The sequence below is a fragment of the Populus alba genome, chromosome 18, assembly GCF_005239225.2.
Source record: "Populus alba chromosome 18, ASM523922v2, whole genome shotgun sequence".
Taxonomy (NCBI): Eukaryota; Viridiplantae; Streptophyta; class Magnoliopsida; order Malpighiales; family Salicaceae; genus Populus; species Populus alba.
Genome location: NC_133301.1, coordinates 13390166 through 13400891, shown reverse-complemented (window position 1 = coordinate 13400891; position 10726 = coordinate 13390166). Strand labels below are relative to the sequence as shown.

Here is a 10726-nt window from a genome sequence, read left to right as displayed (position 1 = left end):
GTGAGGTCGCTAAACATATTTAATCGACAAATTTATGCTATTATGACTATTTTTTCTTCTTTCTGTGTCTGTTTTGTTTTAGTTAAAGTGCGTTCCTGGTTTCATTTTCTGGTCTTTTCTAACATTTTAAAGTTCTTGCAGGCTTTCTTTTAGCTCCTCCACTTATTCAAAATTTTTGGTTGGGCATCTGTATTTTATATATTTGGCTTTCTTGGGGTGGCCTGGTAAGTATCTGTCCTCATCTCATGGATTTCAATGCTTACCCTGCTTCTGCCTTGAACTAAAGGAAATTACACTTTTATGATACCCATAAAGGCTTTTGTTTTCATGTTAAATACAAGACGATATTTCATGGCTTTTTGGTCCACTTTGGTTCTGAACTGACTGATCAATTGTTTATTTGATTATATTCAGCTTTTTAAGTTGCTAGTATCAACAACTGACTAAGAGTTGATTTTATAATTTTGGCAACAACCAAAAATTATGAAGGTTTTTGGGGGTTTCAATATCTTGAAGAGGGACAGGCTTCATTCGCTGCCAAACCTACGTCACGTGAGCACTTTACTTGTATTGATTTTTATTATTCTAGATTACCACTTGTGTGTGATTTTCCAAATCATATGGTGTCTTCTTTTGCATCTCTTTTTGCATGCTGATAATGCCTTATTCTGCTCTACCTTTCTGATAAAATTATATGGTTAGTCTACCTGACATTGCACATATGACAAATATTTTGCCTAATTTATTCATATTTAGCAATTCACAGCAGAAGATATAAAAAAAATTAAGCTAAAGGAGTCACATTTCTGAAACACCCTAATGTTTAGGGAGCCTTTTATAACTGTTCATATACTGAGTTGCAAGAGAATAACCCACTTTATATTCCAAATATCATTTTGATCATAAAAACATGTCCTCCATATTGTTCAAAACATGCTTAGTATCTCATTTCTGCTGCGTATACTTTAACTGCTCAATATCATTGCCTTGGAGACCATCTTGAAAATTCATCTCATCTTTTCCACTAGAAGGATGATATCTGAAGAAAAAGTCCTGTTCTAGAGGCTGGAGAGAAAACTTCTAATTGGACTTAGTGTATAATTTTTAAACCAGTAGCATGTTTCCCCAAGTGTTCAGCTGACTTTCTATGCCCAACTGCAGTATTGACCTTTCATTGGAGGTTATCCTAGGTAAGGCTCAATTCTTAGGTGATGTGCTGATATGAACTAAATAAAAATAATTTGTTGTAAAATTGCTGTTTGTCTTTGTGTTCCCTTCTCTTATTCATAAGTGCACTTTTCCTTGATATGTTTTGACAGGGTCCGAATCTATCTATTCGGAAAAATCATCAAGTAATGCTCTTGCAGAGTTGGGTGGCTCACTGAAGGTACAACGCTTTCTTTCTTTTCTTTGTTCTCCTATATAATATTAGAAACTGTAAGGATGGAGAATATGCTGATTGAGAAATTGAATGTATCTTAAATGCAACACTTCTTGAAGAGTGCCATGTTTCACTGATTTGTCAAGTCAAACCCAAGTAACTAGGCTTAAGGGTCGTTCAATACTCAAATACTCGATGGCAGAAGTGAATAGATCTGCCTGAGTTCCAGCATCATATGTTTACTGATATTTCGTAACTAAATGGTTAGAACCATAGTTCTCCAGGAAGTGCTATTCGCTCAGATATTCTTGATTGTTCTCTCATGAGTTTAAATATGTATGGCATACAAGTGAAGGCCTCCTGAGGGAAAGTGCCAATCCTCACTAAAGTATGAAATTGTGAGGAAATTTAGTAAGTTTATTGTTTTCAAAATTATTGTGAACTGTGTATAATACCTGATTTTGAAATTAAGGACCTTCCCTAAAAAAATGTTTTAGCCATTTGTGCTTACTTTTCTTAGTGTCTCTATTGTGACAGGATGTTCCATGGAAGGCATTTTTTCCAAACCCCAGCTGTATGGGCAATGATATATGCTCACTTTTGTGGAAGTTGGGGTCATTATACTTGTTTATCTTGGCTTCCTTCTTATTTTAGGTATCTTTTCAGTTCAACTTTCTGAATTTCTTTTGCTCATTCTGGAAAAAGAGAATTTAGCAACTGCAATATCAATGTCTTCTATGTGCCTGCCATTATGGCTGTAATGCAAAGAAACCTAACTTTCAATGGAAATGCCGTGCAGTGAGGAGCTGAGCCTGAATTTGACAGAAGCTGCATGGGTACTTTTGAAGATCTATGATTGTCTTTCTCTCACTTTAGTCGAGTATAGCAATCAAATTGCATGAACAAGGAAGAATGATTACCTTAAAGTTTGATCTACATTAAATTTTTGCATCTTGAAATGAACGTGGGAAGTCATGCTAAAAACAAAGAACTCTGCTATACAAGAAATCACACATTTCAACATCTCATTTATTGTTATCCGTATCCTATTTACCATGTACATAGAACTAGTTTGAAATCATCCATCTACAAGCATCTTTTGATGCAAAAAATTATTATAGAGAAATGCTGGTGCTATAACGCACCAGAAACTTGGGTATATTATGGTACCATACCATGAAGGTGTTCATTTTTACCTGTGAGGGATTGATCTTCCTTGCAGTAATTTAGATAACATGTTGTACTCTGAAATTGAGTACAGTATGAATGTTTTATCCTAAATTTTTATGGTAATTTGACAGGTCAGGTCCCTGAGGACTTGAACTTTACATGCAATACTATTGAAGCACTGAACACTTGAACTTGGGACTACCATGTCAGTCCAACAAGCCTGAACATTGGATAGTCATCAATCTTTTGATTGTTTGACTGCAATTAGATCATTTGACATTTATTTTCCTATGAAGTAACTATCAACAATTTCAGGTTTCTATCCTTCCTCCCCTGGCTTCAGTTTTCGTGACTAGCATCGCCGCACAGCTTGCTGACAAGTTAATTTCCAATGGAGTTGAAATCACTACGGTCTGCAAAACCAAATGTCTATTATTATAGTTCTACACTTCTATAATCATCATCTTGTCAGAAACTCTTCACTATGTCAACAAGCTTGACCTTTTTTGACCTTGCAGGTGAGAAAGATTTGCCAAACAATTGCCTTTTTGTCTCCTGCTCTTTGCATGACTCTCTCCTCTGTGGATCTAGGATTGCCTCCCTGGGAGATTGTGGGGATTCTCACTGCTGGCTTAGCCCTCTCAAGCTTTGCCTTGTCTGGTAGTGGAGTACTTGAGAACTCTTTTAATTCATTTTATGTGTAGGAACATATTGACTTGTGCTAGGTTAATTTCTAATTCAAAGTTTTATCATTTTTGCAGGACTTTACTGTACGCATCAAGATATGTCTCCTGAATATGCAAGTATACTTTTGGTATGTAAGCCTACAAATCCTAGATTTTGTTGCATATGCTATGCATTTTCTAATCGGCCTCCTGTATGGATTGATAGAAGGTTTCATTAGCACGTTCCTCACTCTCACTTGACTTAAAATCAATTCAGCATGTGGTTCCTGAATTATGTGCATCGTTATTTATGACATGGAGAAATGATAACCAGTCACTCAATAATATCTTTTGCAAGGCTGAGTTGGTTTTAGTGTGAAAGTGCAAAGCAGAAAAGAGAGAAAAAAATCTATGCTGATTCACTGCAATTAATGGTTTTGTTCGTGGATCTGTCATCCTTCTTTTTCCAGATACCCACTTCTCCGATTAAGGTTGATCCCAGGACAGGAATTCTAATTATGTCATAAATCCCTTTTTTACATGGATTTTGGTCCTATCATCAATGAGTAGTTGTCCATGTCTGCCTTCAGATTATTCAGGAAATTATGCAAAGTTGTAATGAACTGGCAGTTCTAGATTAAACTTTCGCGAAACATTCTTGTGTCAATGTTTCTAATTTTAGCTCCAGGTCAATTACATAATTCATTCATTTGGATCCGTCTTGACTACTGTAAGCTTGCCACCGTTTTAAGGCCTTTGCTTGAATTTGTAAAGCAAAAATAACTTCCTTTTAACCATGTTGATCTTTTTCTTTTTTCTTTTCAATTTTATTATGCAGGGCATTACCAACACTGTCGGAGCAATACCTGGAATTGTAGGGATTCCCTTGACTGGTTATCTACTAGATACAACTCATTCATGGAGTGTAAGTTGCCTCATGACCACTTTTAAGTGTTAATATATATACTTCTTTGGACAGGTTTCTATATTAACTTCTCCCTAGTAATTTTTATTCCTTGTATTTTTACCATGCAGATTTCATTGTTCGTTCCATCAATTTTCTTTTACTTGACTGGTACCATTGTATGGTTGGCATTTGCCAGCAGCAAGCCTTCAAACTTTTCCAACACGGATTGACTTTGGATGGATATTCTTGGATGAAGCATCCAAATTAGAGAACACACAATTGAATATGTTTGTTCATTGAACTTCTTTTCCATAGCATTTGGTGGAAATTGCCTCATCTCCTATAGTCAGCTTCTTCATTTGTATATTGATACCAAGTGTAATCTACTAAACATAATGCATAGTTGACTTTGTGGTCTTGGCTGGCCACCAACATGTAATTGACATGCTTGTTGTCTTACTGTGTTTTAAGGCTCGCGTTTTATGGCATGCCTTGAAAAGCTCAAGAACTTTGTTATACCAATCTCTCTTATCTACCGCGTGATAAAAAAAAAAAAAAAAACAAAATAGTGCCCTGGGCAGTTCATTCCTGCAGGACGAGCAGCACACGCTGCAGTAAATAAAGCTATTACAAGGAACACTCGTTTTTTCTTTAAGAGAAGAAAAAAACCTATGGCTTCCCGATTTACCAAAACAATTTTCATTGTATTATTCACCAAGAAAGAATGTAACATTTACTGCTTGTATTCTGTCTTATTTGATCAATCACTATTCACTATACGGAACTAATTTCAGTTCCATGAAGTGCTACCACCTAACTGCAAGCAGGGAGTACATATGACATTTGAACGAATACAATAGAGAAAGGAGCAACCATTATCGGCTTTGATGAATTTACAAGTAGTGGCTCGAAGGAAGGTATGTCCCCGGATGAATTTACTGTTAAAATGTTCCCATTGAGTAGCATTATTCGGCTGTGTAAATCTCCGTCTTTTGCTGTTAGATGGTATTCTTCTCTTGTTATCTCACTTGTGGATCCTTCAAGCAGTCGAACGGCCTTTGTTTCATGAGACCTGTGAGTCTTGTGTTTACGGTGCAATCCCAAAGTGCTGTTGAGTTTTACATTGACTTCAACAGTCGTGCTACTGTCAAGGTTGATTAGTAGTAATGTGATCCCTTTCTGCAAGATCATGAATCTAATTAGATCATAAAGCTCTCTGCTTGTGTGGTGATTGTGTTGCAGAACTTACAGATTGTTTTGCGCAATGAGTATATGCACGTATTTTTTTCGTTCCAGAAAAGCTGGTTGATAGAACATTTCTTCCCATTAAGCGGTGCCAAAGAAGAGCACTGCATTGAAGAAAGCAAAACATTAGAATTTCTGAAAGACCTTATTACTGAATATGAGATTCCAGAGTGGGAAACAAGAGGTTTCATCCTGGTATGAAGCCAGCTTGGTTGAAAAAACTCAATTCATAATAAGCATAGATACCTCTCTTTTGGAAAATTATCACTAATTTAATCCTCTACCTATTTCAAAACTTAATCCTCTTTCTTCTTGCAGACAAATGAATTTCTTAAGAATTGCCATGTTATTGTAAAGATAATTCACTGCACCTCTTCATTTCTATCCTGCTATCTGATTTTTCAGAGCAACCTGCCAGTATCAGTAATTTTCGAATACCTGTAGTAATCTGGATTTGGAACAAAAGTAGTAGTGTTGAGTAAACCATAATTGCCGCCAATCAATGACTGTCTGCAGTACGTTTTTGTATCATAAGATGATGCCATCCAAGCTGATCCAAATACCTGTTTTGACAACATCCCTGGACTTAGAATCCACAACAGAATAGCTGAAGTTTTTTTAACATAAATTTTGACCTCCCTTACCAGAAGCTAAACACGAATGCATTGGTAACAAGGTTATGGCCACTGTTGTAAGCCCCTCCTGATTCACCAACCCATGCAACTGCTGAAGTTGCAGAAACTCTTGAGAGTGCTTTGGAGGCTATTGAAGGTCCTAGCCTCACCATCAAGATAGGATGGATTAAGGATCTTTTCAATGAGATGTGTATCAACTCCTGCACCGAAAGAGGATATAATCATGTCAAGTTAGACCTATTGTCCAAGGTGTGAGACCACAGAAGTCAGGTCGTTTTCTTCAAAGAGATACCTGGACCAAGATTGTATATGTGGTGGGTGATCGCATCTACAGAATTGCCTGTTTTATCTACAAACTCTTTGAACCAATTTGCATCATAGAATCCTCCAGGTGCTATAACTAGCGGTTTCGGTTCAATGCTGCTGTAAGTCTTTTTCACTATGTTATACAGGGAAATTGTATCAGAAGCATACTGAGCTGCTGTAACTCTTGTTCCAACACCACTCCCACATAATTCATTTCCTGATCAGCAGAAAAGGACTTGTTGTAGGTTTAGATAAATTAATCTCAGAAAAATATAAACTGATCGTAGTTAGTTCACATTTCCTTATAGTCAATAAAGCAATGATACTTTCATGGATTTCATGAAACATCAATCATTAGCATCAACGACGAGAAAGCATTGGAGGGAGTTCTTACCGAGCTCCCAGCCATAAATAGAGTAGTTCTTCTTGACAGTATAGCTTATAAATGATTCTGCATTAGAGTAGTTCCAAGCTCCTACTGCAGAACCATCAGATTTCATGGACCGGCCAGTGAGAGCATTTAACCCAAATATAATTTCAGCCCTGAATTTGCAAAATTAAGAGGACGTTCAGCTGCTAGAAATTGTAAAGTAAGGTTAACAGGAAACAGAAGAGAACATCGTTGTTACCCAGATTTCTTGAAAAAGGCATTAAGTTCATCCCATCTATGCATTGGTAAGCAACCCTGCGTGAAACCAAACATCTCCCTGGTGTTTTTGACAAATTGGACACAAGGTTGCTTATTATCTTCGGTGTCATAAATGACCTTATCTTGCAAAGTGCCCCCTATTCTGATTTTCAAAGGCGAAAAAGCTGGACCATAGTGCCAAAAAAAGAGAGGCAATTAGGACTCTGAAAAGCATTAAAAAGAGTTCTGGCCAACAAGAAGAAGAAAAGGTTGCTTTGGTTCAAAGGGCTCTCACCCTTTATGGCATTTAACAAGATGCTGTTGTTAAGATCCTGCATGAGAGAGCACAAAAAAAAATTCAAAAAGATTAAATATTTAGAGAATAACTCATTGAAATTTTAAAGAACAGCTCTGTATCTTATATTAAAATGCCAGTTAAGTTTTGAGAAGTGCAGGACAGGACGAGCATTTCAAGTTCAGTTGCAACTATCAAACAACATATTTAGATATCTAATCCAAAAAAACAACCTCAGAAGCATGCTAAAATGAATCATTACCAGATTAATGAGAGAAGCATGATCCCAGCTGCATGTCCCATAATCACATTTCTCAGGTGGCCACCAATCTAAGGTGGCACAAATGGAATTTTCATCAATCTTTCCAATGGAATATTTTCCATCTATGAAAACAGTTCCTTCAACAACACTGTTATTATCATTTCCAGCTACAGCACTTTGTGAACTCACAGAAATGAAGCAACAGCTAATGATACAGACCAGTAAGCACAGCCCCATTTGCCAGTTCTGCAAATAAATCATCTTTTTGGAAGCAAACACAAGTTCAAGATCTAAGGGTTTCTCTTTATATGTGTAAGGTAGCCATGAAAGTGGCAGATGAAGTGTGGTTACTAGAGGTTAGCCACAGCAGGCTACAGAGTTTAATAAAAGACATAAAATATTTAGATTTGCACAAGTAAGATACAGTCACCGACTTACCGTAGGGTAGAGATTGATTTTTAACTGTTTTTATTTTTTAAATTTTATTTTTGATGTTAATATATTAAAATAATTTAAAAATACTAAAAAAATAATAATCTAAAGCTAAAAAAAGATTTACTAAAGAAGAATTAAATCTTTTTTATTGGACCTTAAAAAAGTGATTGTGGTATAAAAGATGGGAAATTTATTGGTAATTATTTATACTTTGTTTGATTAGCAAATACTTAGCTTTTGGTTTTCTTTTGCTTTGCCTTAGGAACCTTGCTGGTTAGAATAATGAAAGGTTTGCTTCAGAGTGGGCCCTTGCTTTTGCTTTGCTTCGTGAAAGCAGCTAGTTGCCGATCAACTTTTCCAAGTGGCTTTGTGCCTTGCCTCCCTGTGAAAGTGTGATCTTGGGACCCACTTGTTTGGTTAATTTCTTTTTTTCGAGTTTTTTTCGACATTTTTTCTAGGTTAAGGAGGTGTTAGATTTTTTTGGTTCGGTTCTGTATGCTTTTTCAAGTTATTTTTTTGCATAATAAAATATTAAATTAATATTTTCAGTGTTTTTAATGATGTTAATGTGATAATGTAAAAAATTAAAAAAATATATAATCTTAATGTATTTTTAATTAAAAAAATATCATATACCGCATTATCAAACACGTACTGATCAAAATTATTGAATTTAATTTAGCTTGTGATTAGGTTAAATTAATTTGAATTAACTCGAATTGAAAAAAATAAGTTGAAATTATTTGTTTTAGAAAAAAAATTTTGATCAAATAAATTAAATAGCATATTGATTTACCAGTCAACCAGACCAAACCATGGCCAATTAGTCAATCCAAAGTGACGGTGAAGTTTAATAACTTTGGTTTTATTGGAGTCTAATATTCTTACATTAACTTTACATCTTGACAAGGAATATCTGTTTTTCTAGCATACATTATAATACGTTTTTTCTGCTTGATATATCTATACACATTTTATTTTTGAAAAATCACATGATATGCATATTATTAGAACAAAAATATACACTTTATACTGGTGTTTAAGCTTTGAATCATTCCCAAAGGAAGAAAGGATAGGTGGAGGAGAGGAGGAAACATAGAACAAGCTGGTGCATGTGATGTGAATACCTTAAAAGGTTACAAATACGTCAGTCATCCTGTTGTCCTAAGCTTTTAATTTCCCTTTATTTATTTATTTTTTTATTTACATGGGTGTCCGGGCCAGCTTGCGCGTACCACGACTAATCTCACGGCTCACTGAACATCCTGCAAACCCAGTGAACATGTAAGGCATCGCGAGGATGACAGGCGTGCACGGTAAGGTTTGAACTCAGGATGCAGAGGAAGGGAACAAGTCTCTTCAACCGCTGACCCAAGACCTGAAATGCTTCCCTTTATTTTTATATTATGGGATAGGCAAAGCATCTGTCATGAGTCAAGACCTGGTGTCCACCGTCAGGCCATGACCTCCCCCAGCAAGCCCCTTGCACCAATCCTGTTAGCAGCAGCAAAGTCCCAGGAGTAGAAGATCAAGATATCGCATAAAAAATAAAAAAATACAAGAAAACACCCACTTCAGAGTTACGATCATGTAAGTTTTGATAGTTTGTGTGTATATTGACTGATTTTATAAAATTCTAAAATTAATAACAATATAAATCTTTAACAATTCTAAAATTAATAAGAATTAAACTAATAAAAAATATTACAAATTAAATTTAAAATCTGATCAATTAAATTAAATCATTTAAAATCAACTATAGGAATATGATTTGAATTTTAAGCTCTTGTTTTACATCAAAAACTTTAATCCACCTTGAAACATCGAAATGAGCAGCAACATCTCCTGTTACCCTGTGCATGTTGACTGACCCACTTATCTTTTTCGCCATGGCTGGTGTCGGGATAGCTCCGAGAGACACAGGATACAGAATGGGACGATGAGCTTTTGCAGAACCTGAAGAAGCGCACTCCATGTATCATCGTCTCTATCCAGAAAAGATTGAAGGCGTAAAATTTATGCAGCAGAGAGTGATGGATACCCCCCCCTCTCTAACTGGATGTTTGAAAGTTTAATTTTGAAAAAAAAATTAATTTTTTTTATTTTAAATTAATATGTTTTTAATGTTTTTTAAATTATTATGATGGGTTAATTTTAAAAATAATTTTTTAAAAATAAAAAATATTATTAATATATTTTTCTGAGTAAAAAGCACTTTGAAAAACAACCAATATAATTTTTAAAATGTTTTTCATTCGGAAAAGTATACCAATAATATTTTTTTTATTTTTTAAAAATTACTTTTAAAATTAAAACATTAAAAATATATTAATTTAAAATTAAAAAAAAAATCAAATTTATTTACAAACACTTTCCAAACACACTTTCAAACACCAACGTCCGAGTTATTACCAAATACACAATCATGTTTCACTGCCCATAAAAAAGAAGAAAAGAACAAAAGAAATTATTAAAGCAAAGAAAAGACTGGCATGAAGCCACTAAAAAAATATAGTGATTCATCATTCATGTACTTGTTTGTCATTTTCTGTACAGATCTCGAGAGTGCTTCTAAAAATCATCGGCTGGATGATGATGATGATGCCTGAGTGGTGTACGGTGTAGGGCAGCTAGAATTACAGTTATCGTATAGCATTTTGCTTGCGACTCGCATGTCTGTAATTTTCATCTACAACTCAGTAAGCCTGTTTAAATACCGTTTAGCAGCGCGGTGCAAATCACAACTCTAAAATATTAAACAAAATTTTTTTATTAAAATTTAATATAATTTATATAT

The 10726-nt window shown here is 35.0% G+C and overlaps 1 protein-coding gene and 1 pseudogene across 1 annotated transcript; one reads left to right on the top strand and one right to left on the bottom strand.

Annotated features, from left to right (window-relative positions):
* The first annotated feature begins 1147 nt into the window (after positions 1 to 1147).
* Positions 1148 to 4641, top strand: LOC118034236 (probable anion transporter 6, chloroplastic). Its single transcript, XM_073406173.1, has 10 exons — positions 1148 to 1190; positions 1320 to 1387; positions 1650 to 1717; positions 1919 to 2035; positions 2181 to 2217; positions 2867 to 2962; positions 3070 to 3211; positions 3313 to 3365; positions 4055 to 4141; positions 4252 to 4641. Exons 1-10 carry the CDS (start codon positions 1148 to 1150, stop codon positions 4351 to 4353), a joined length of 813 nt encoding a protein of 270 aa, XP_073262274.1. The 3' UTR covers positions 4354 to 4641.
* A 165-nt stretch (positions 4642 to 4806) lies between these two features.
* Positions 4807 to 7889, bottom strand: LOC118034237 (heparanase-like protein 3; annotated as a pseudogene).
* Positions 7890 to 10726: the final 2837 nt, after the last annotated feature.